This window comes from Artemia franciscana, chromosome 8, assembly GCF_032884065.1.
Source record: "Artemia franciscana chromosome 8, ASM3288406v1, whole genome shotgun sequence".
In the NCBI taxonomy this organism is placed as follows: Eukaryota; Metazoa; Arthropoda; class Branchiopoda; order Anostraca; family Artemiidae; genus Artemia; species Artemia franciscana.
In genome coordinates, this window is record NC_088870.1 from 35,692,747 (window position 1) to 35,719,924 (window position 27,178).

The 27,178-nt window shown below is 34.1% G+C and overlaps 1 protein-coding gene across 1 annotated transcript in view; it reads left to right on the top strand.

Annotated features, from left to right (window-relative positions):
• The first annotated feature begins 616 nt into the window (after window positions 1-616).
• The window catches only part of LOC136030354 (probable valine--tRNA ligase, cytoplasmic), an 81,445-nt gene continuing 54,883 nt past the window's right edge, over window positions 617-27,178 (top strand). The window contains exons 1-5 of the mRNA XM_065709272.1: window positions 617-755; window positions 8,866-9,061; window positions 13,913-14,159; window positions 20,689-20,808; window positions 25,502-25,613. Of these exons, the coding sequence (XP_065565344.1) occupies window positions 683-755; window positions 8,866-9,061; window positions 13,913-14,159; window positions 20,689-20,808; window positions 25,502-25,613 (748 nt within the window). The 5' untranslated portion in view covers window positions 617-682. The remainder of the gene's footprint in view (window positions 756-8,865; window positions 9,062-13,912; window positions 14,160-20,688; window positions 20,809-25,501; window positions 25,614-27,178) is intronic.

Consider the following 27,178-nt stretch of genomic DNA (forward strand, 5'->3'; position numbering starts at 1 on the left):
TGAAGCATCTAGTAAGAATAGTAATTGGATTAACAATGCTTTATAACCACTAGGGTCTTGCTTCATCAAGGTTTTATCTCTGAAGCCAAATTACCAAGCTAAGGTCAAGCCTAGGGCATCAAGAGGATGAAACAAAGATTTCCAAGTATCTACATAAGTTTTCAAAAGCATATTCAAACTCTTGACTTCCTGTCTTAAGGCCTATGTGAATCAAATTGCAGGATATAACCCAACATTTATCCAAATAGTCCTAATACGAAAAAAACAAAATTAAACCTTACTTTTGCGTGGCTAGAATTATATTTGTCAGCTTATAATTCTTATTTTATATAGACTTATTTATAGCCTACGAATTCTTCTTTTCGAAATCTACGCCTGAAAAGGTCAACCAACAATTATGAATGGTAGAACCCTACGGTTAAAAACAATGACAGTTCTGGTTAAATTAGAGTTCAACCAGTCAATTGTTTCACGCAAAATCACTTTTCATGACAACCTGGTTTGTCACTGTTTCACGCAAAAACAGCGGTTGAGCTCAACCACACCGAGTGGTTGAGCTCAAACAGTCTCTTTGGTTGACGCGAAAAAAGGCCTAATCCATAAAAAATGTACAGGCTTCCTAAAGTGAGAAAAGGCAAATTATTTAAAATAGTATTCCGTGAAAATTGGCTGCTGAACTCAAATGAAAATTATTAAATCTGGTTTTTACGCTCGTTCTTTAAACTTGCATGTCTACTTCCAATTATTATCAAAAAGTGAGTTTTAAATTGCTTTTACAAGATTCTCTGTGAAATTTAGCTTGAAAATTATGATCTCACAAAAATCATTAGGCAAAAGAACCATAGGCTAGGCTAGATTTATCACCTGGGTTTATAGACTGGTTATATTCCAGGTAATGGAGATATAACATGGTAATTATGGCACTTGGTATTTATTAACCAAGTAACATATAACAATGCAAATTCTGTTGGTCCTGGTTTTGCTACTTTAGGCACTTCCAGGTAAGCTAGGACAATGAAATTTGGCAGGCATATCAGGGACTAGACCAGATTAAATTAGAAATAGTCATTTTCCCGATTTGACCATCTGGAGGGAGTGGGGGGCTGGTTAATTTAGAAAAATAGAAAAATGAAGTATTTTCAACTTACAAATGGTTGATCAGATCTTAATGAAATTTGATGTTTAGAAGGATATTGAGTCTCAGAGCTCTTATTTTAAATCCCAACCGGATCTGGTGACATTTGGGGGAGTTGGGAGAGGGGAAGCTAAAATCTTGGAAAACACTTAGAGTGGAGGGATTGGGATGAAACTTGGTGGGAAAAATAAGCACAAGTCCTAGATACATAATTAACATAACTGGAACAGATCTGCTCTCTTTGGGATAGTTGGGGGGGGGTTAATTCTGAAAAATGAGGTATTTTTAATGGTAAAATTAGTGCAAACAGTATTACAAGCTTTCATATAAAGTGAATATACCACTTGATGCCTTTTTTTATGCTCTTTACAAATATAATTATTGCTTCTACTGCAAAGTCAGATTTAAGTACTTTTTGACCTCTTGACCTCTTAAAAATGACCTATATAAAGGGTCATTACAAATCTGTAATAGTTTAGAAAAAAATTTGGGCTATATATTTGCACATCAGGGGGGGTGGGGGTAAAGCATAGCCTATATTAAATACATAAACTAACCATTGCTGTATTTTTATCTTTTTTGTGTTTGTGCACATCAAATTTTAATGAGAAGAGAAATCACCAGTGCAACAGCACAAACACATAAAAAAATACAGCAATTGTTAGTTTATGTATTTAATGTATGCTATGCTTTACCCCCACCCCACTGATGTGCAAATATATAGCCCAAAGTTGTTTCTAAACTATTACAGATTTGTAATGACCCCATATATAGATCATTTTTAAGAGGTCAAAAAGTGCTTATATCCAAATTTGCAGTAGAAGCAATTATTATATTTGTAAACAGCATTAAAAAAGGCATTGAGTGGTATATTCATTTTATACAAAAGCCAATAATACTGTTTGCACCAATTTTACCTTTTTAACATACAAATAGGTGATTTGATCTCAATGAAATTTGATATTTAGAAGGTTATTGTGTCTTAAAGCTCTTATTTTAAATCCTGACCAGATCTGGTGACATTGGGGGAAGTTTGGGGGGTGGACCTAAAATCATGGAAAATGCTTAGAGTGGAGTGATTGGGATGAAACTTGGTGGAAAAAATAAGCAGAAGTCTTAGATACATGATTGAAATAATTGGAACAGATCTGATCTATTGGGGGGGGGGGAGGGTTAATTCTGAAAAATTATAAAAAATGGCATGTTTTTAACTTATGAAGGAGTGATCAGATCTTCATGAAACTTCATATTTAGAAGGACCTCATAACTCAGATCTCTTATTTTAAATCTCAACCAGATACAGCATCATTGGTGGGGCAGTTGGGGGGGGGATCTTAGAAAATACTTAAAGCAGAGAGATCAGGATGAAACTGGATGGGAAGAATAAAAACAAGTCACATGACTGACATAACTGGACTGGATCTGCTCTCTTTGGTGGAGTTGGGGGGGGGGTAATTCTGAAAAATGAGATATTTGTAGCTTACAAATGGGTGACCAGATCTTAATTAAATTTGATATTTAGAAGGATCTTGTGCTTTAAAGCTCTTATTTTAAATTCCGGCCAGATCCTGTGACATTGGGGAGAGTTGGAGGGGGAAACCAGAATTCTTGGAAAACCTGAAAATTGGGGTATTTTTGTCTTACAAATAGATGATTTGGGCCTTAATGGAACCTGATATATAGAAGGACCTTATGTCTCAGATGCTCCATTTTTGACTCAAATTGGATCCAGGGACATAGGGGGTTGGAGAAGGGAAACATAAATCTTGGAAAATGCTTATAGTGGAGAGATCAGGATGACACTTGATGGGAAGAACAAGCACAAATTATAAATACATGATTGAAATAATCTGCTCTCGTTGGAGGAGCTGGGAGGTGTTAATTTGGAAAAATTAGAAAAATTGAGATATTTTTAACTTTAGAACAGGTGACCAGATCTTTATTAAATTTGATATTTGAAGGAATTCATGTCTCAGAGCTCTTTTTTTCAAATCCTGACCAGATCTGTTGACATTGGGGGGAATTGGAGGGGGAAATCTTGGAAAACACTTGGAGTGGAGGAATCAGGATGAAGCTTGGTGGATAGAATAAGCAAATGTCCTTGATACATGATTGACGGAACTGTACTGGATTTGCTCTCTTTGGGGGAGTTGGGGTGAGGGGTTCAGTGATTTGGCGAGTTTGGTGCTTCAGACGTGCTAAGACAATGAAAATTGATAGGCGTGTCAGGGAGCTGCACAAATTGACTTGATAAAGTTGTTTTCCAAGATTCGACCATCTGGGGGGCTAATGGGAGAGGAAAAATTAGAAAAAATGAGGCATTTATAACTTACAAGTGGGTGATTGGATCTTAATGAATTTTGATATTTAGAAGGACATCATGACTCAGAGCTCTTATTTTAAATCCCGACCAGCATTAAGCCTCTGATGTTCCTTTTAAATCAATCTGTTGGGTCTTAGAGTTTTGTTAGAGCTCATACCATATGAGCTCTTGGCTCTTAGATGTTCTTGCCTTGTCACAAGTGCCATATGAGCTCTTAGCTCTTGTTTTTAAAATCTGTGATTAGCCTAATTTGTGAGCTGAAAAATACCAACACAGTAATACTTAGGCTTGACCCTATCAGAGTTAAATATTAGACAATAAAAAACAACAGAGGGATTTTGCTCTTCATATTATTGACTTACAAATAAAGTGGATATACCTCTACATTTTTGTAGATTTGAATTGAATTCAATCTATGATAATTTACTAAGGTCAAATAAAGTAAATTTCATTTCACTTAAGAGCTTTGACCTCTGTCCACCTGATTTGTCCAATAAATCTAATGAACTGGAACCAAAAAGGTCAAGGAGATTTGCTTCCACTGTTGCATTGAAAAAAAAATAAGAGTAATAATCTATATGTAATTAGTTTTTTGGGTATAAATTCTGGTAAAATTCTAGTTGATTAACTTCTTGCTATCTCAGAAAGGGGTTAGGTTAGGAAAATGAAACTTTCAGGGATGAGTCTAAAGGCTAAAGTATGTCCCGGGAAGGTATTTTGAAGTACCCACCACCACTCCTTCTTCTTCTAGAGGGCCCTGACCTTTGATGACCTTTAAAAATATAAGTGAAACCTATAAAATAGATCTTCTGCTTGAATGAAGTACAACAAAATTGTTTTCAGCTTCACAACTTTACTCAATCCCAATTTATAAGGTTTTCAAGATATGCAAATACATTTCCCAAATTTTGAAAAAAATATTGACATGGCTCAGAATTTTACTCAAATAACAAGAATTGCATTTTCAGAAATAAAGGTAGAGAAAAGGCAACTGGTAACTGAAAATTAAGGTAAAATACTGTTTTGTCAAAATTTCAGTAGGTATAGACCTCCCATGTTGGCAAATTTCAGGGCACTCTAGAAGGAGAAGGAGTAGATGTGGGTACTTCAAAATACCTTCCTGGGACATACTTTAGCCTTTAGACTCAACCCTGAAAGTTATATTTTCCTAACCTAACCCCTTTCAGAGATAGCCAAAAGTCAATCAACTAGAATTTTACCTAAATTTTGTTTGTTTTTATTTATGTCTTTTAGTTTTACTGCTGATGATGGACACTGTATATGTGTTTATATATCCAGTTAAAAAAATTTATATTTGTTTAGTGTCAATTAAAAGGTTTCATCCCTATTTTGAACTGTTATATTTTCAACAAGCCTTGCTTATGCACAACAAACTTTTCTAAGGGAATGGAGTCTAAAGGCTAAAGTATGTCCCGGGAATGTATTTTTTGTCAGGGCTTTATATTGTACTTCAATAACAGAGTTATTGAACATATCTGGCAAGCTCACCACTCCTTGCCTTATACCCTTCTTTACTGGTATATCAGACTCAACTAGTATATCACAATTTAAATTTGGGCACTTTATTATAACTTGAAGAGAACTATACATTGAATAAAATGGCTTTATAACACATCCCTGGATGCCTTTATGTGCTGCCAAAAGAAGAATTTGCTCACAAATGGATGAATCAAAGGCACAAGCAAGATCTTGTCCTGCTAGGACAAGAAAATCATTATTACTTTCTGTGCCAACCAATATAGAAACTAATGAATAGATCACATGATCACAACCCAGAGATTGCTGGAATCCAAACTGGTGTGGGGGACCAAAAGAATATATCCATACTCTAAAATCATTTTCTAAGATGGAGGGGGCTGGAAACCTCATGTTTAAAGTCTTAAACCATAACACGTCATTTTTGGCAGAAATTGGTGTTCTGGGGTGCAAAGTGGTAGAAAACACTTCTTGTTGTGGCAGGATCTCTTTTTTACTTTAAATGACCATCATATACTGATGACTTATCATAAACTTTAGCTCCAGTTGTCATGTCACTAGCAAGGCTAAGGGTTCTTTAGTACAAATACCAATAAAATACAAAGTCTTACAGTTTTCTTCTGGCCAATATCAGAGCTTGTTTACCAATGAGAAAAAAACAAACAATAGACCTTATCACTGAAAAAAAAAAGAACTATTCTTACCTTAGCTGCTTAAAAAAAAAATAACATTGATATGTCACTCCAACCTACTGCCAACATATGTCCATTCAAGACAATATTAGTTTTACTATAGCATTTATCAGGCAACAGGAGGTAGGGAGTACAGAAAGATCTTATCCTATCATTAACCAAATAATAAATACAAAACACGTTCCTTCACCAAAAATAATGTTTAAATTTTTGAATAATTGTATCTATAGATGTGACAAAGCTTGACCAAATCAAAGGAACCACATACCACACTGTAAATCTTGACCTCATTAGTATCAAGAAAAGAGGGTCCATAATTGAAATCTGAGGAACACCAACCAATGACAATAAGGGGGAGGGAAGAAGAAGCAGTAATATTGATTAAAGTAACTTGTGTTATCTCAGAAAGATATGATTTTACTAAATCTGATGCCTTCCTATGAACACCTAAATCATTAAGCTTAGAAAATAAAATCAAATGAGAAATTGAGTCAAATGCTTTTTGAATGGCCAGGAACAGGCTTGCAGGAATTTCTTCTCCATCAAAACAATCAAGACTCACAAACCAGTTAATAATGACCATAGATCCATGACCCTTTTGGAAACCAAATTAAAGCTTTGAAAGCAATTTGGATTTTCAAAAAAAAATGATACATCTGATTATATAACACTTTTTTTTACAATCTTAGAAAATGTAGATGATATTGAAATTGAGATCAGCAATCAGCTTTCTGTCACTTTTTTTAAGGAGGCTGGGAGGGGGAGTATACACAAGGTAGGATTGAAAAACGCAGGAATAGGGTTTTTGACCATAGTCATTATGATGTTGCCCTTTTTATTTTCCCCAGGCTTTGCACTCAAGAAATGAGACCAAAAGTATGCTCTTTAGGTGCTACATGGCACATTTTGATGCCATTATCAAGTCGTATTTTAAAAAACATGTATATATAAACATTAGCTTTCAAGTGAACCCCTAAACAGCTCTCTGTGATGTTCTAGTGCCCTGCTAGTTGAAAAAAAAGATGATGTCAGTGCTACCTATGCAAAAACGCTGATTTTCCTTGTTGTTCTTTTTGGTGGGGGGGGGCCAAATTCCCATCTGGTGCCATTTCACAGAAGTTTCATCCTATTTTATGAAATTCATTTCAAAGTTACATTTTACTATTAAAATTAGTCAAAATAATAGTTACCTTTTCTGAACTAGCTGCAAATGGAGGTTTTTCTCAATTGGCTTTTTGTTCTCTTTTTTTCAAAACACATTTTTACAATTTTTGTTACTATTGCCTCTGGTTTTTCCTTTAAGAATTTGCAGTTATTGCTTGCAATCATGATTTCAAATTTGCTAAGTAAGCTATTCACACTGGTTTGCACAAGGTACATATGTATATAAATACTAAACAGTTGTCAGACTGATGGACTATACTTAGCTAACCAATCATAGAATATTTTATATTCTTGTTTAAAGTGACTATATTATGAAATGGTGGTATAAATCCACTGTTAATCTATGATTTTTATTTTTTGGCTTATATGTGATTATTTACATGCTAAAGGCAGTTAACTGTATATTTCTAAGACTGTAAATGCAATTACTTGGTATTTTTTTTTTTAGCAATAACTTGCTTGAATTTTATAACTAAAGCAATTTTTAAAAAAGAAAAAAAAATAGACAACAAAACTACTAAATTTTCCAATGTTGGGAAATTAGTATTCCACCATATGAGCTTAGTTAAAGCTCAGGTTGCTAGAGCTTGTTTGTATTACACCACGGGTAAGTTTTCACTTCATTGCTTTAAGAAAACCAACGTTTAACAAGGTTGCATGGTCTTTGGTAATATTGAGCAAGTTTGAGGCTACTTTTTTGTTGTTAAAAGCTTATGTATTAATTTGTAAAGGATCTGAAATTAATACTAAATATTGTATTTACTTATGGGGATGGTAATTATTTTCAGGGTCTTAAATCTATGGAAATTTTCTGGGGTATAAACCTTAGAAAGGGTTTAATTTTTGTGTTTGCTGGAGATATAAGCCTTAAAAATTTTACAATTTTTTTCAGAGTTGAAACCGATTTTCTAACAATATTTCAAACCATAAGTAACAGTTCTAATACGGATAAATACTTTTTTTAGACAGTGAAAAAACAATAAAATAAATATGTATTTCTACTTGTTATGATTGCTGTACATGTAATCAAAATATTCAGTATATTTTTTTATTGTTTTTTTTCTCACTATCTAATAAAAGGATTCCCTATTCGAACTGTTATTTATTGTCAAGGGAAGGCAGTGTGGTCTTTGATATTACATGTGTCGTAATATTTATAACATCATAGGAGCAGAGGAAGCAGGAGATGTATAAGTTTGAAAATACCCTGTTAGACTTGTGTGCAGGCATAGATTTATTTCAAAAAGTTTTATTCCCTTAGTGAATTATTTTTCCTAGCTCATAGAAATTCAGCTCAATAGAGAGGGATTGAGATGAATACTTGTTAAAACTTTCTCAAACCTTAATTTGCGATGTAGATCTATTCCTGAAATTTCATTAGCCTTGCTCAACAATTCTCAGGGTTACATAAAAGCTGTTAAACTGAAAACCTCCAATAAATGATGTGAAATAGCACCGGAAAAGAGGTATCTGTTGTCTGATATAGTTTTATTCAATATTAAACAAAAAGCAGAACTATGGCATGTGTTCCTGTTTACAAAAGGTAAAACTCTAGTTTAGGGTATTATATATATATATATATATATATATATATATATATATATATATATATATATATATATATATATATATATATATATATATATATATATATATATATAGATATATATTGGAAATTTTATGTGCTAGGTGAATAACACAATTAAGATCTAGGAAATTGCTAGTATCTGATTTCTATTTTATTTAATTGACTTAGCATTTCTACACTTAGTTAGTCGAATTAGTTGAGGGAAGTGCTAGTGTTTGATTTCTATTTTATTTAATTAACTTAGCATTTCTACACTTAGTTAATCTTGGAAGTAGAACCAATGTAAATATGCTAATTTTGCTCAGTCCTCTGAAGTTTGATATTTAATATTTGTATTGCTGCTAAGCCATTTTATAGTTTGTTTCGAAAAATAAAGACGATCTCTGTAGATGTCATAATCTATAGTTTGTAAGCCATTCATGTATTTTTGTATTATTTTTTTTTTGTATTTTTCTTTTTGTATCAGGAGGACATCATCTAAGCTCTTTCAATCCATCACTTACTGAGAAAAAATGGCAAAAGATTTATGCAACAGATGAACCGAAAGATTATAAAGCTTCAAAAAGCTCATTTTCAATGGTACTGCCACCTCCAAACGTAACAGGATCACTTCATCTTGGACATGCATTGACAGTTTCAATACAGGATGCTATTGTCAGGTGGTAAGCTAATAGTGACACCTTTGTCCTAATGGTCATTGCTTATTGCAGTTTTGTTTTCTAGACTAAACAGTAAAACATTGGACAAGAAAGAAAGGTAAGGTAATTCACAGTCAGTGAAAAATAGCAGAAAAGAGTCAATATTTAAGCCGACCCTCAGTTGAGCCACCCTTAGTGCAAAAAGAAGATTAAAAAGTAGATAAAACTTCACAATACAATATAGGAAAGAAAGACATACCTTGAAAACAAAAAAAGTGACTTCCTTTAGTAGCAATGAAAAGGCTAGTGAATAAAAAACCCAGTGTTGAATTGCAGAGTGAAAGTTTGAACTGAGAATGTATTTTGTATACAGTCTTTCTCAATGCTATTATTTGTCCAGGTTTGGTAGTACAAGAATTTTGGTTAGGTTACAAAATATGATGATGTGAAAAACACAAAAGATCAGAACTAATAAGAGCATTGTACATGGGGCTGAGATGGTGGGGAAAACCCAGTATCTCAGCCTGTGTTCAATGTTCTACTATTTCGTTTTTTTTACATTCAGTTGCCTTTTGTTCAGCTGCCTCCTTGTTTTTAAAGTTTGCCTCTTTTTATTCTTTTTTTGGACTGAAGACAGCTGATTGGGGCACTGGCTGGAATATTTGCATTTTCTTCGTTTTTACTGAGTTTGGATTCCCTCGTTGTTGTTTGTTGTACTATATTTTCTCATTTTGTCTGGCTTGACCATACGGTCTTCTTCCCTCAAATTCATGCATCTTCGTACACGTAAAATAGTTTATTTGAACATCCATGTAGTTTGCATTTTGTTCAAACATGCCATAGGAAAAAGTTTTGTTTACTTGAGGTACTATTAGATAGGAGTGCCATGGATGTCAGCCTACAAAGGTCCAGGCCTCACTTTTTGAAGATTGTTCATTGAGTCGGGTATCTGAAATCACAAAGACAAGGATTTTTATGGTTCATATTTTGGGAAAGGATGGGATTTTGGACAAATGCTTTGTGTGATCCCTTCTAACCTGTTCCTATTTTGTAGATATGTTCATAGATAGCTCCAAGTACTCAAAAATAATTTTCCAGAGAAGGGCCAAATATGTTCCGCCACCATGGAAAAAGTGGGGTAGCATAATGGCAATGCTACTCGGCAGTTTTCGTAGCCTAGTGAAATTTGTTGGTAGATTTGGCAGCTTTTGGATTTCTGTCGAATTCTGCTACTACCAATGTTGGAACTTCTTCCAGTCCTGATGTTCTTTATCTCTTTTTATTTCAAAATATTATCCAGCAGTGATTTTTCATACATTTAATCCCAAGTAAATAACAATAGTTGAAATTTAGAAATACTGAATTATGCACTGTTTTTTAGAAGATTAGAGCTCCTTATTTTAACAGGGCTTTCTGCGTTTTAGGGCATTTGAACGAGTAGCACGGATGATCATTGGAGCCGCAGAGGGTACATTTGAGTTCACCCCCGCATGGATTGGCCTTGTCACTTTGATGGGGTCCGGCACATCTGGAGCATTTAGGGGGGGGGGGCTCTTACACTGGTTAGCAATGTGCCCGAAAGACTGATAATTATAGCACCGATTTGGAAGAGACTTAAACTCAAATATGGGGAGCCGGAGCCGCTCATAACCGATTACAGGGGCATGGTTGATACCGTGTTTCAAATGTTCACGGGATTCAAATTGGAACCGGAAAGATTTTGTTTTCCCGAGCTGGAGTGCATCTGTACAGTTTATGATGAGGGAGCAAAGCATTTCTTTATCCTTGTCTTTGGTTACATGGCGTACTATCCCATAAATGACGGGTTTTTAACTTCAGCCTCAATCGATTTGTCCGAACTGCTTAATGCGTTTGCGAGGTGCCTTGGGTCACTCTTGTTAGAGAGCACCAAACGCCAAGCTTCCTTACGAGTGCTCAGATGTACGATGCTAGTGCTACTACTCCCTCCTGCAGAGTCCAGAAAGTTCTTACGGGCCGCAGGATTGTCCAGCTGTATCGGCGGGTTCTTAACTATAACCGAGTAAGAAGGCTTCGGCATAGCCGGCTGAGGCACCTCTTGATTCAGTACCGTTGAGCAAGCCTGAGGCTTAAGAATTGCGGCTAAATTTAAACTGTACAAACACAAAAAAGATAAAAATTGAATTACTGGTTATCGCTTACTAATAGATTTATGCTTCAAATTCACAATTATGGCCACAACCAGTCGGACAAACGGAAAATTTTTTAAATCAGTTTTTCATGTGTTCAGTATGGCCACCATGTGAGCATTTCAAGCACCAAACATGCAGTCCGTCCACAGGAGGTGGCACAAGCTACACAAGCTAGTAATTTTCCTGCAACTGTCACTGAACCAGCTTGTGCGGAGGAGGAGCTTGATGTGATTTGTGGCTGAATATGGTGTGTTTTGTTGAACAATACAATACATGCCAAATACTAATTAGAGGTTGTATTTTTGTTCATGTAAGTGCTTTAAAATTTCTTCTTTTGTGTTTTTAAGATGTTAATGTTTGATTTAAATTGCCTATCTGACAGTCCTGATTTTCTGTTTAGGTTACATATCTTGGTCCATGTAAAAATATATCAGACGGTTTAATGGAACTAATTGGGCAACTCACCTTCCTTTATTCAGACTGCTAAATAGTATTGCCATTAGACTGCTGATGATTTGCCAAAAATTTTGTTTAAGATGTAATTATTGAAGGATATATACTGACTATTAAAAACATTGATATCGCAAGGGTTCTGTCATGTCCAAACCATGCTGATATCATAAATTGGCTTCGAAAATATGTAATTAACGTTTCTAGAATTTTTAATTTTTGTTGTGTTTTTAAATACGATGATGTCATTTTCAGTTAAAAATACATCAAAACCCCTTCTCCCTGCTTTTTTTGGGCGGAAAGGTAGACCTGTCGTACCCTGCATTAGTAAAATCAAGTCAGCATTTAAAATATGCACTGATGAAAGATCTAAGTGGGTATGTGATCCCTCCAGCAGCTTTTCTCCTGTACTTCCAACATCAAACTTTCTGCAGAAATTCTTGATCTTGTTTACGTACTTTAAATTGAAAACGTGCAGTGATTTTTAGTATGTATGATTTGAGACATGAAGTTGGGTTTTCGCTCCTCCAACCCCCATTCTCTCATTTATAAGAAATGTTTGCATGTTGTCCGTTATTTTAACTAGACTCGTGAAAGGGTTTTTGGTCTGTATGATTAGAGAGCAAAAGTGGATCATTGGTCCTTCTAGGATCCCTGCTCCTTCCAACCCCAACCTTTTAGAAGATAAATTTCCGTGCTGCATCTTGTTTAAATCGGATATTTGTAATTACTTTCCATTTGTATGATTTCTGGGTCAAAGTAGGCCAAAAGGCTCGTTTGAATTGGGATCATGCCATTAGTTTTAATATGTATAATCAGATGCACGACATTCCAATGAGTTTCAATCTGTATATTTAGATGCCCAAAACTAAAAGTCATCACCCACCCCTACCCACCTACTGAGGCCGATAGGAAGTTTTTTTTTTGCTGGTCAGCTTGAAATTCATGGGGCGAGCACCTTGGAGCCACAAGAATGATAATTTTCAGAGGCATACTTGAAACCTACGATGGAGAAGTTGTTTGGGCCAAGAGGACTGAGTCAATGCATCTTAGTGGTGTGTGCCACCTCTGAGCGCCATGTACCATGTGCAGTAAAACATCCCAATTCACTTAAATTAGGGTAGGTAGGCACATATAGTCAAAGAGACGTTAATAAAGAAATTTTAAACCACGGACCTGTACTGCCCGAGTCTTAATGCTCTTGGATTTCTTCTATATCGTGGATAGTAACTTGTAAACAGGAATTACAAAGCGTGCTCATTTTCAGAGGTGAGGGAATTAATCCGTTGTTGTTATTGGTCTATTTTTTTATTGATTTATGATACTATTCAGGATAGGACAACTGGCCTTTGTGAAAGCGGCTATGCAAATATTATAAAAAATAAATCCAACGCAATAATATAGTTTCGCAGTTACTAGTAAAGCATTTATGCGATAATCACTCAGTGATCGACATTGAATCAAATTGTTCTTAAGACCAAATACCTCAGATACGAATAGTAGATGTTTTATCTCGACGTAAAATTTATGTTACCATAGTTTGTACATGCTGCATTTTTAGAAATCACGCAAAGATTGGGCAAAGGGTCAATTATTGATAGCAATTTCTCATAAGTTTCGATAAAGATTTGACATGCTGACGTATCCCTTTTTATTCTTTGTTTTAGACCACCAAAACACTGTCAAAAGCTTTCTACGAGCTATATATGCTTACATACGTACGCTTATTATAAATTTGTCTGGACAAGGTCATCGTAAGATGGCATATGGCACAATAAGACTTTTTGTGTCATTTTCAGAGTGGATAGGGCTGGAAGCTAAACGGTATATCACTGAAATCTTCATGGCCAAAAATCTTTAACGGGATACTTAAAAGCGCCCTTTTGAATGGCCCCCCTCCAACACTCTTTAATAAGCGAAAATAAGAAAATAGTTTTGGAAAAAAAACAACCAAGTAAACAAAAAATATTTTCATTCAAATTCAATGCTTATAAAGGAATGATTTTGTTTCATGTTTTGGGGCAAAGTAATAAAGCATTATTTAGTATACATCTGCAATTTACAAGTAATGACATTGATTGAGTGTCAGGACATTGAGAATAAGGTAGGTTTTAAGCAGAAATAGCGTACTTTCTTTGTGGAACGTGTAATTATTTCTGAAAAAAGGGCTAATGCATTCGACCAAAGGTTGCTGCATCATTTTACGATTTGCCACAAAATACCTATGCCTGTTTTATTTTTACTTTTTTTATAGGCATAAAATGAGAGGAATGAACACGGTGTGGGTCCCAGGATGTGATCATGCCGGTATAGCTACGCAGGCTGTAGTTGAACGCCAATTGTTAGCAGCAAAAGGTAAACGACGAGCCGATATGCCGCGTGAACAGTTTATGGAGATGATTTCCGTATGGAAGAATGACAATGAAAGTAGGATATACGAACAACTACAGACCCTTGGCCTTCTACTAGACTGGGACAGGAAAACCTTCACTTTGGACCCTGTAAGTTATATTGAAAGGTGATTGTCATTTCGTTTGGACGCTCTGGCCGCTGCCATTCGTATGCTTGTTATATCCCTTCCAGTAAACCACGTTTTTTTTCTTGCATAAAAGAAGCATACATTTCGTCCATCCAATTGCTAGAAACTTCTCTAATTTGAATGATATCTTGCTCCAAATTGAAATATTATACTAGTTTGAAATTTAGGTGTTCTGAAGACATAAGATCTGTCTGGCCTAAAGGCATTAAAACTAGGCGATTCCCAAAACCCAGACACTCAATTTGGGACCAGCCTGTCGACCTCTATTCCAATCACTAGAACGTGGAATGTGGTCAAAGCTCGAAATAAGATGTTTCCTGCCTTGGAATGGAGATGTGATTGAATAGAGATTAAATTTAATGGAATATTTTTTTAGATAATTTAAAGTCTATTAATATAAATATTACATAAATAATTTACATGGAATATAATAGAATTAGGATAAAGGGAAACAGGATGGAGGTAGAATGTAGATAAAAATAGAGATTGTAAACATATGAAATCAATGTTAGCCTTTTCTCCGTTACCATTTTTCTGAGGATAAATATGGAATTTAGGTTACGGTCAACTGTAGTTAGCTAGAGAGGTTTTGACATTTTTTTAAATTCCTCTCCCCCTGTTTGGTTTACATTGTTTCAAGAACCAGCATTCAATAAAATTTGCAGCAAGTACAGGCATCAAGACTCGTAGAAATAAAATCATTTACATATATACAGTTATGTAAGTAAACATGATGAATTCAAAACTGATATAAGAAATAAAAAGGACAAGGTGCGTCATGATTATTGGGAGTTGAAAGAAGATTAGAAGAATCAAAATTGAATTTTAGAAATAATCTTAGGATCCTAAAACCTAGGTTTGTAACAGTCTTCAAGAACGGCTCCTAAACGGAGGTGCTTCGAAATCTTAAAGAAGATATGCTAGATGTTTTCAAAGTGAATTGTCTAAATACAGTTTAATCGTATAAGTCCCACTTTCAAGGGCTGATTTGAAAGGAAGCTTAAGGCTGTTGCGGATGAAGGATGATATGTTGCCAAAAATAGTATTTTTTTCGGCTTCGCAACTAAGGCCAAACGAAAAGCAGGGCGTCCTCGAATGAGGTGAGAAGAGGCCATAAAATTGTCCAGGAAGGTGCATGGAGAGACTGGAATGACCTCAGATGGCTTAGTGCTATGATGAGCTACTAGTAATAGTAGCGAAAAGACTCAAAATTTTTGGGTTTATTTAGTTGTTGTTATTATTGTTGTTTAAAGTTTATGTACCTAGTGGAAGTTTTGTATGTTATTCTTCGGGAGTCCTACGCTCTAAATATCTCCACATATTTTTGAGATCATTTGATTGCTGAGATTCAGCTTTATCCCCCTCCCCAACAAAATTATGGAGTATTACTTTGCTTTTTTTAGATTTAGAAATATGTTGAAAACATGTAAAAATAGGCACAATTTTCAGTTTTTCGATAAGTTTAGACAATTCCCTGAGAAATATTCTACGCTTTATCATAGAGCGGCAGCATTGACTGCTGGATTATGATACTTAAAATTAACTATATTATTTTTGAATCATTTTATGCTACAAGGTTGTTAGATGGTGAACATGAAAGGACAAACATTTAAACTAGATTGGTAACAGTTATTTTCTTTGCCGCAATTTTCCAGGATACTTCTTTCTTGCTTAATGATAAATATAAATAATTTTTCATTTAATAATAAAAAAATATTCAATCTTTCTCATTTATTAATAAAAAAAACTCTTCCCACAAATTAAGTTTTCAAAGAAAAGTAAAGAGTTCCATTAAGCCAAAAATAAGCAGAAATTAAGTAAAATACTCTTCCGAGTGTAAAACCACCACAAATCGCCATCTACAGATAAATAAAACCATCAATAAATAATGTCATAGGTAACGCTGTTGTACTCAACTTTCGAATCAGACACTTCTTTCATCTACAGCCCTTTGTAACAGAACTTACTTTTATTTCCATTTTAGAAGTATTTTTTTGTAGACAGAAAAAGGGGCTTCCAATGGCCCCCCCCTTCAATAGTAGAAGCTGTTATCTTCATGGAAAACCTTGCAGAAAGGGCTATTATGCAAAGTCTTTCTAAACCTGAATTTTGGGTTCGTTTTAAAGATGATATTACTTTGTTCGTGGGAGCATGGTGAAGAATCTCTGAACTCTTCCCTTCACTTGCTTTACTCCTTGGATCCAAAACTCAAACTTACTCAAGAATCAGAGGTAGATAGGCGTCTTCCTTTCTTGGATGTCTTGGTGCACCGTAATGATACATGTTTTGAGTTTGGGGTCTACAGAAAACCTACATATAGTGACAGTTACTTAAATTATTCCTCTAATCATTCCCCTGCGGTAGAAAGAGGAGTGGTCACTTCCCTAGTTGATAGAGCATTGCCAGGTTTGTTCACCAAGTTTCCAGGATTCGGAACTCGATCACTTTAGAGATGTTTTATTTGGGATTGGTTATCCAATTAATTTGATAAATTCTGTGATTGGAAAACGTATTAAAAATTATTAAACATTGACACAGTAAACACAAATCTAAGTGAAAAATCAGTTTATCCTGGTCTCCCGTACGTATAAGGGAATTCAGGCCACATTGATCTAAGGAAAATAATATTTGCACCTATTATAGACCCAATAAGACCATCAGTTCCCAAATTTGTCAGGGTAAAAACCCCATCCCGAAATGTGAAAACTCCGGTGTTTACAGAATTGCATGCTCTTGTTGTCTTTGGTTCATCGAAAGTACTGATCAACGGCTTATGTATAGATTAACTCAGCACTCTACTTCTATTAATAACACCCTTAAAAAGCGGAAAAAACAGAAAATTTTGACTCTGCCCTTCACCCGGACCATACTATTATTTACCCAAGCTGGCTCAATTTCACAAGACAAAGATATTGTCCAGCACAACAGAGAGACTGTTGAGATTTATAACTGCCAATATTTAGGTCTAGCTTTGAGCAGAGATACTGGTGATTTACGAATAGATGACCCATATTTCAGTTTTCTCAAAAAAGAAGCCAATACTTTATTAATCCCTGAAATAAACCTTGAATCCTTTTGAAAACCTTTGCATTCACACAATCAAACGCGTTATTAACCACTTAGGTGTCAAAGAGTGTCTGCAAGGAATGCAATTATTAAATACGTTCTGAGACCATACTGGCTATGCATGACGTATGAAAACAAGAAAGGAAGTAATAAATGAAAATAAAAAAGTCAAATAGGTGAAAAACGAGGATTTTGTCAGCCGGGGCTTGATTTTCATCTTCATTTTTTGCTACTGGCTGACAAAATCCTCGTTTTTCACCTATTTGATTTTTCTCTTTTCATTTATTATTTCCTTTCTTGTTTTCATGTGGCAATTATTAAAATCAGAAATCAAATGACATAGTTCTCCAACTTATTTAAGTGCTGGCTTTTTGGTTTGAGTGAATGATTTTTTTTTTCTTTTATTAGCCAGTTGTTCGCTAGTATCCGTCGATGGCAGTTCAAATTTTGTATTTTGTGCAAATTATAGATATTGGTTAATGACTTGCTTTATGGCTTTTAAGTATTTGGTTTTAATTCTTCTAATTTTTGCTTTTTTTGAATTTTATTCATCTTTTAATTTTGCTTTTTCATTGGTTTTAATTGTTTGTTTTTTTTTCACATTGACTCTCCACGTTTGCTTTTGGTTTTTTCTTAGTCTTTTGTGCAATTTTATTTCGATATATTTTTTTTTGTTCGCGCTGAAGATGAGAGGCGATTGTCCTTTCGAAATAGTCGCTTTGAGTGTTTTTTTTTTTCAGTATTTTCGTTTGGCCTTAAAAGCCCCATTTTCGATCGTTTTTTCTATGGATTATGGCAGGCCAATGTGGTTTAAAAAATTACCATATTCGTAGATTTTGAAGAAAGAAATTTTTCACTACTTTCTAGTCCATTTTGGAAACGAGTTAAAAAACTATATTTACCATTTCGACTTTTTAGTCTTCTTTAAAATAAGAAAAGGACTAGAAAAGTCTTTATGTCTTTTCTAAGACAAAAATTTATCTTAAGATTTGGATCTAAATTACTACGGCCACAGGCAAGTTTTCTTACCGCTGTGCTATTAAGTCTTGCATAATAGTGCTTATTTTGTAATTAAATTTGAAAGAAATTCAACATTCGGAAGTTCTCGAAAAATGACTAACAAGTTCCATAGATTTAAGTGAAAATTACAAACAAGACAGTTAGTAGAGAAAACGAGCTAAGAAAAAGAAAAGTTTTTTCTTCTTCTGGATCTTAGCATTATTCCATTTATAATTAAATAAAAAAAACTAGTTTTTTTTAACTGAAAGTAAGGATCGACATTAAAACTTAAAACGAAAGAAATTACTCCATATGTGAAATGGGTTGTCCACTCCGCAATCCCTCGCTCTTTACGTTAAAGTTTTTAATTGTTTTAAAACGTGGAATTGTGGCAAAGAGTCAAACTTTAGCGTAAAGAGCGAGGGATTGCGGAGGGGACAACCCATTTCACATACGGAGTAATTTCTGTTCGTTTTAAGTTTTAGTGTCGCTCCTTACTTTCAGTTAAAAAAACTAGTTTTTTTTTTATTTAATTTCTGAACGTTTTTGAATTAATGCATGTTTGATTTTGGCTCTCCGCACATAAATTATTCAAATAAATTTGCATATTAATTTTTTTTGGCTAAATGGCTTTCTCTTGGTTTTGATCAGACGATATTGAGAAATAAGGGATGGGGAAGGAGGCCTAGTTGCCCTCCAATTTTTCGGTTGCTTAAAAAGGCAACTAGAACTTTAGATTTTTAACGAACGTTTTTATTAGTAAAAAATATACGTAACTTAAGAATTAACTTAGGTAACAAACTATTATTCTCTTATGTTTTTATTATGTATATGAGGGGGTTTGTTCCCTCGTTAATACCTCGCTCTTTACACTAAATTTCAAGTTTTGTTCCAATTCTATAAGAATAACCCTGAATCAGAAAGGCAGTTGAATAAATAGTTGAAATTACTCAAAATACTTTATCATAAAGAACGAGGTATTTATCTCCTCCTAAATACCTCGATCTTTATGCTAAACATTTTTAGAACCCCTCATATGCGTAATAATCTTTGTTCGTTTTAAGTTTTAATGCTACTCCTTAGTTTCAATTGAAAAAAACTTTTTCATGTTTATTTTTTCATTGTTTCCTTTACAGTAATGCTAGAAAATCCCGCGCCCTTTTCATTGAGTTTCTCTTCCCCCATGATATATTCCTCCAAGAAAAGATCCTCCCACATAGCCCCCCCCCCCTCAACCCCACTCCCAAACCAACAAAATTCCCCTGAAAACGTCTGTACAGTTCCCAATAACCATTACTGTATGTAAATACTGGTCAAACTTTGTAACTTGCAGCCCCTCCCCCAGGGACTGTGGGGGAATAAGTCATCCCCAAAGACATAGTTATTATGGTTTTCGACTATGTGGAACAAAATGGCTATCTCAAAATTTTGATCCGTTGACCTTTGAAAAAAAGAGCGTGGGAGGGGGCCTAGGTGCCCTCCAATATTTTTGGTCACTTAAAAAGGGCACTAGAACTTTTAATTTCCGTAAGAATGAGCCCTCTTGCGACAATCTAAGACCACTTGGTCGATACGATGACCCCTGGGAAAAAGAAAAAAAACAAAAAACAAATAAACACGCACCCGTGATCTGTCTTCTGGCCAAAAAATACAAAATTCCACATTTTTGTAGATAGGGGCTTGAAATTTTCACTGTAGGGTTCTCTGATACGTTGAATGCGATGGTGTGATTTTCATTAAGATTCTGTGACTTTTAGGGGATGTTTCCCCCTATTTTCCAAAATAAGTCACATTTTCTCAGGCTCGTAACTTTTGATGACAAAGACTAAATTTGATGAAACTTATATATTTAAAATCAGCATGAAAATCCGATTCTTTTGATGTATCTTTTATCATCGAAATTCTGTTTTCAAGAGTTTCGTTTACTATTGAGCCAGGTCGCTCCTTACTACAGTTCGTTACCCCGAACTGTTTGATTAAGATCCCAATTTTAGTTTGGAGGGGGGGGGGCTTTCTCTTTTGCGGCTTTTAGTTATATTCATGTGTATTTTTTGTCAAAACATAAATAAAACTCATTTGAATCGTAACAATTGCAAAAATGGGCACTGTAAAATTACGACTTAGTAGTTCTGTAAAAAATCCAGTGTTTATTTCCTCAAAAATCAAAATAGACTATTAAGATTAGGAAAATAACAATCACATCGTTAGAAGAAGCGTCTTGTATTTAGCTGTTCTTTCTTCAACACGATTTAAAATAAGGGGGGGGGGGGGTATTTAGCATCGATAACCCCCCTCCCCCAGAAACGCTGTTTTTCCATTTGACATGGGGAGGATATTCTCTATCTCTTTCTTATGCACTGATATGGTTTTTATGTCATTTGTAATTCTTAAATTTGGATGTTTAATGACCTCAAGGTTTTTATTAGAACATGTCAAAGTCGGTGACCGAGGCATTCATTAGACTTTATAACGATGGTCTCATCTATCGAAAGTTTTCTCTTGCCAATTGGTGTGTTGCCCTTCAAACATCTTTATCGGATATTGAGGTAAGAAAATAATTCGTCTTTTCTTTCTTTTTTGAGCTTTTTTGAGCTTGGAAAATTTTTATTAGATGGGCTAATGAGGCACACACGTAGGGAATCAGAGGGAATACAAAGAGCGATTTTACGGCAAAGATGTTGATTCCCCTTCCTGTCTCTCCCTAATAGAATAAGATTTTAGCTACTTTGTTTCAATAATGTTTAGTTGCCATCAGCCCACCAGAATCATCATTATAGCTGTCCAATTCTTCAGGAGTGTTTCTTTTTTTGTGGTAAATAGTACTTTAGATGTAAAATAACCTTACCATAGACATAATAGGGGGGAGTTTGTAATTAGAATATAAATAGTTTACTTTCAATTCCTTTAAATGTCCTCTTAATTCAGTTGAAAACTTTAATGAATTATCTTTTCCGTTTGTAAACGACATTGTATGAGCTGTCGGTACAACGACACGATTGGATTAGAAAAAAAAAAACAGAAAGAAGAGGACAAGTCAGCGCTACCTATGCAAAAAAGTGTCCTCGTTGTTTCTTTTTTGTTCAAAGTGGCGGAGTGCGAGTTTCCTGTATGAGGTTTTCGATAATGGCGATTCCAATAGTGTAGTTTTTGTTTCGATCAATTGCCATTTTCAAGGGGGTTTCAGGATATTTTTTGAAATTGCCATAGATTCGCTTTCAAAATAAAATTTTACCATTAAGATTAATCGAAATAATATTTATATATCCTAAATCAGCTACAATTGGCAGTTTTTCTCAGTAAACAGTTTTTTAGATGCGTTTTTAAATTATAGTTACTATGGACCATGGTTTGTTCTTTCTTAGATTGGAGCTATCGCTGCAAAAGCTGCATGAAATATTGAAACTTAACAGGACAGGAAACGGTCGGCTATGTGGTTTTCTGCTTGAAAAAAAAGCGAACAATAATTGTGTTCAGTACAAAGGAATCATTTTGATAGGCTGCGTGGCCGTTTTTCCAATGTTTCCGTTCAACTGATTTTCAGAAGTTTTCATTAGTTCTCTGCCGCATTTTATTTTCTTTGCCATATATGAATAGTGGTGAATCTGATTTCTCTTGTCCCCCCCCCCCTGTCTCCCACAAAAGTTTCAGACCAAAATTCAATAAAATTTTCATTTATTAACACACATTTTTTCAATTTATTAATTAATTAGTAATTTATTTGTTTTTTTATTATTTCATTATTTTTAACTTTTAAATTTTTATTAAATTGATTAATTAATAATTTATTAATTATTTACATTTATTAACTACGCCCTTTGTGCAGTTCTTAATCGAAATAAAATTTCAAAATTATAAAATGATTGTAACCGTTAAATTATTTATTTGAAGTTTCGCGTCCCTAAAAATTCTGCACCTGGGGCAAGTCCTCCCACAATCCCTTCCCTAAAACCACCTCTGTATATGGATAGCACTTCACTAAAGCTGTTCTGTTTGCTGAGTAAAATTTCTGTCCATTGTCTATAAAACTCAAGATTGCTGATGTATGATTACTCAGGTATCTCTCAGGTACGGATTTAAGCCCAAAAATCCAACCAGCAAGTTTATCTCCCTTCTCTAAAATTAATCTAAAAAAATCTTGCCGAAAAAAAAGTTTTCCAAAGAAGAGTAAAGAGCCAAATTAAAATTTATGACGGGCAAAAATAAAGTCTGATTATAATGCAAACTTAAAACGACCAAAAATTAGTAGCAAAGGATAAATCAAACCCAAAACGAACAGAAACTAAAATGAATAGTAACATCAAACATAAAGGTAACAGATACTGATATAGACGAATGATTAAATCCTGAAACGAATGAAAATTAAAATGGATATTCAGGTCAAACTTAAATTGTTCAGAAACTCTACAAATAGGAGTTTGGCTCCTACGCTCAACCCCCCCCCCCCCCCCCCACCCCTAATTGTAAATATCTTAAGGTCTACAGCGTCGTTCGTATTTTATTGAAAACTATATATATTTTGAATAGAGTGTTTTAAATTATAAGAAAAGTGTGCTTAGAACCATGGAAAATAAAACATAAAATCACTATTATAATCAATATGACTGGAAAGAACTAACTAAAATAACTGAATGTTTAATATATAATGGTATTAATTCCTGGAAATCTCTGCATTCCATGCTTATAATTAGTAGTATTTTTTATTTTCAGTGTTATAATTATGAAAAAAATATCTAATATATTTTGTTGTACGTATAATTATTTGTATTTTGCAAGATATTGCAGATACGCTTTTTTGATAATCTAGATGCACGAAGTATCTTTTGATTCAATTCAACGTCCACCTTAACCTTACCTGAAGTTTCACCTTAATACCCTTAGCCTTTTTGGACCCATCCAAGATAAAACATTTCTACATTTCCCTAGAATAAATCCTGTTGTAAATAATGAACAAATTGTATAGTTTACAATCCTTGCCCTGGTGGCTTTGGGGGTCAATGCATTCTAAGAGGTATAGTTACTGGACGTTTTGACTGGTTTGAAAAAAAAATAGTTATGCCAAAATTGATCAGTGGTGAGGCAGGGACATCTAAAAATGGTGTGGGGTTGGGGTTTGGTTGCCCTTTGATAAATTTTTAACATACCCTGAGAGTGTTTTAATAGCCTTGACCATTCCTGGGACATTGCTTATACGTCCTTTTGACGGTCAGCATGCAAATAGTGTGTTTTAATTAAGTTCAATACCCCCTTCGACATTCTCTGAAAGCTTCCCTATATGCCAGTAATGGGGAACTTGCATAACTTACAGTCCTTACCTCAGGGTACGTGTGGGGTAATGTTATTCGCGGAGGCATACTTATATGAGCTTTAGACTACTGTGAACAAAAAAAGGGGAGTGGAAGTAGGGCTAGTCGCCTTCTGATCACTTTTAACTCCTACAAAGGAGACTATAACTTAGCATTTTTAATTGAATAAACCCCACTCCGATGCTTCTACGATCAACTCTTCCTTATGAAGTGGCCCCTGGAAAAAAAAACTTTTAAGCCTTATGCCTCTTTACTATAGGCAACGATAAAGCGTTGCCTCTCACTATAGCGTTAGTCTTTGAATCCTTATCTACGGTGTCTTTTTTGTCTGATAATAGACAGGCTCTTTCTTGGAGCTTTATCTTAGTTGTGTCCTCCTCCTTCTTGAACAGAATAGGAAGCATCTTGTTGTAATAGGTAATTTCATTTATTACAGTATATGGGTATAAGATATAATGTAAATGTGAGCATTTTTTCGCACTTGTGCGCTTGGAGGACAAATACCAAAACCAAAATTCTAGAAGAAGGCGGAAAAAGTGTTTGGATACTTCCAGTAAAGACTCTCAATATATGCTCTGTCACTTTTGATATTCTTTCTTTTTTATCTGTTCCCTTCCCCTCACCAGAAATGTTCGGAAATTGTTCCAAAATATGAAAAATGGATGTCTTGGGAGTAAGGCATCATATAGTTGGATTTCCTTTACGTTGGAAAGGAAATCTAATGAATGTAATCTAAAGTTATGAAACGTGGTTTGATGATAGTTTTTCATATTTGAGGTACGGATTTTTTGGACAACCTCATCATTAGGATGATGGTCCATATTCCCCTTCGCATGTGTATCTACAGAAGGGCCGTAAAAGTTAAATGAACTGAAAATAAGCTTAGGATTATATTCAGGTATAGATGTCGAATTGTGCAACATAGCAAGATGTTATAAATATACAATGGCATTTGAAAAGTTGTTTTCCCTTAGGACTAGTATAAATTAAAAGAATGTATACCAATCGACATAGCATAATAATCCAAGCTAGAAAAGGTCTATAATTCGATTTGTTTTGCCTTTTCTAATCATTTTCCTGGTCACTTGAAGTCAACGATATGTTTGACAAAAAAAAATAATAGGTTTGAATTTCTATTGATATTCAAGTGCAGCTTTTTAAATCAAAGATTGTGCTAATTTTAGTACACAAGAATAAAAAGGTTTCAAGTCCTGGGGAAACATGTGTTCAGGTGAGGAAGACAGACTAAAAAGTATGGAAAATACAGTAGCCGTATGTATCTACATTTGTTTTAGTATACTAACTGCAGGCTTACTTAGCAGAGACTTTTATAATCGATAAAGAAATATAATAAGAGAAATAAAAAGAAATGAAAGATAAATAAGAAGAAATAAAAATAAATAAAAGAGAAAAAATATAAAAAATCAATAAAAAAATGTTTTGACTGCAAATGAATCTGCATGCTTTCCCAAAAGTTTCAGGTCGGATCAGACTAAATTTCTAATTGAAGATTTCCAAATTCTTTCCAGAATATCAAAAATTTGCTAGTTTTTGATTTTATACTTCTACTTACTAAAATTGGACTATAACTAGTTATAACTGTTTAAGATAAGATTTTGTAAAAAAAAAAAAAAAAGACTAATAACCTTTTTGAACGAGAAGACGTGACTAAACCAGAATTAAAAGTTTGATTCAGTATTACTTGGATAAACCCATGTTAAAGTGACAGATGTAAAGCCCTTAATCAGTTTATAAAAATCCTTGGCATAGAGGTTATGCCCCTTTTGACCGTCTAGGAAGATGTCGAGAAGACTAAAAATAATAAGAGTACAATGACTGTACTCTTTTCTAAGAACATGTGTGCCCGTTAGTGGCATATTATCGGAATGAAAAAGACATAGTAGAGAATTTTCTACCTTTTATTTGTTTTTTATAGGTTGACTACCTAGAAATTGAGTCTCCAAAGTCTGTTGTATTTCCGAGCAGTAAAGGTAGATCAGTTTTAATGGGACAGATATATGAGATAGCTTACCCTGTGGAAGGAATAGGTAAGAATTCGTTTTTCTAATGTTTGAATCGAAGACTATAGAAAATATGCAATGCTAGCAAATATTAGACATTCGCTATAAAACAGGCCATCTGAGGTTGTTTTTTTTTTACCCATAATCTCTCATTAACTAGACAGGCAGCTATGATGGCCCACCGACAGACTCTCTATGATGAATTGCATGTTTAATATTGCTTAGCCGATTGTGACAATAAAATCCACATTTACTTATTTTTCTTATATGCTGGGCTCATGAGCAATGGGATATAGATGACCATTTCGATCTTTCTAGAATTTACTTCAATTTTTGCAAAGCTACAAACTCAAGCCAATCTCAGATTAAAAAAAAAGAAGAAAAATGAATATTTTAGAAATTATTACTAGCTAGAAAAGTGAAAAATTCACTTTAGGCTAATATTGAGTTAACAATCTTTACCAATAACCTAATAATTACCGTTCTGTGTCCGAGTAAAAATATAAAAATAAACGTTTGCTCGATTAATGGCTATAATAAGCAAAGCTGATAAAAAAGATAAAAGGAACTCTTGTGTGAATCTCTGATTATTTATTCGGCTGTTGAAGAAAAAATGACTTTTGTATTTATTTGGGTCCCCGTTAAGCTCGTATTGACTGCTTGTGGTAAGATGGTGTGGAACCTAATGATTTAGAAACATGGCTGAGGAAGATTTTTTTTTTTCCTTTGCTACTCCAAAAGAATTTATGCTTTTCAAAGAGAAAAACACCAGTGTGGGGTATTTAGTGACATATTTTACAACTATTGTAGAACGGCTTTGTATAAAAAACCACTCCAAGCTTTCAACTTCAGTCTTAAAAAGTATCAGTTTGTCTGGATAGTTGGGAAAAAATCCCTTTTCATTGTATTTCCAGATAAATAGATATTTTCTCAGATTTTGTATAATATGGTTTGATAATTTCTTCTGTTTTTGAATTAATTTACACCAATTCGCGCCAATTGTTTTCGTTTCTAGTATTTCATCAAAGAGACCGCGCCTTCTTCGGCTTCAGAACAATTTATAGATATCATTGACTGTGATTGGGATTTGAAGGCAGGTCTTCAAAGAATTGATAATCTGGGACCTAAATAGACGAAGTTATATGATAGTCTAATTCATTGAATTTATAATGATAATGATATCTGTAGATAATAATTAATTTTATATATATATATATATATATATATATATATATATATATATATATATATATATATCACTGACTGTGTAGGAGTAATTGGATTTGAAGGCAGGATCTTAAAAGAATTGATAATCTGGGACCTAAATAGACTAGGTTATATTAAATTCTTAATTAATTCATTGATTTTATTATCTATATATATCATTATCTATAGATAGATAATAATTAATTATCTATAGATATAATTGACTGTGTAGGAGTAATTGGGATTTGAAAGCAGGATTCTCCAAGAACTGATAATCTGGGACCTAAATAGACGAAGTTATGTGAAAGTCTAATTCATTGACTTTATTATCTATAGATAGATAATAATTAACTATCTATAGATATCATTGACTGTGTAGGAGTAAT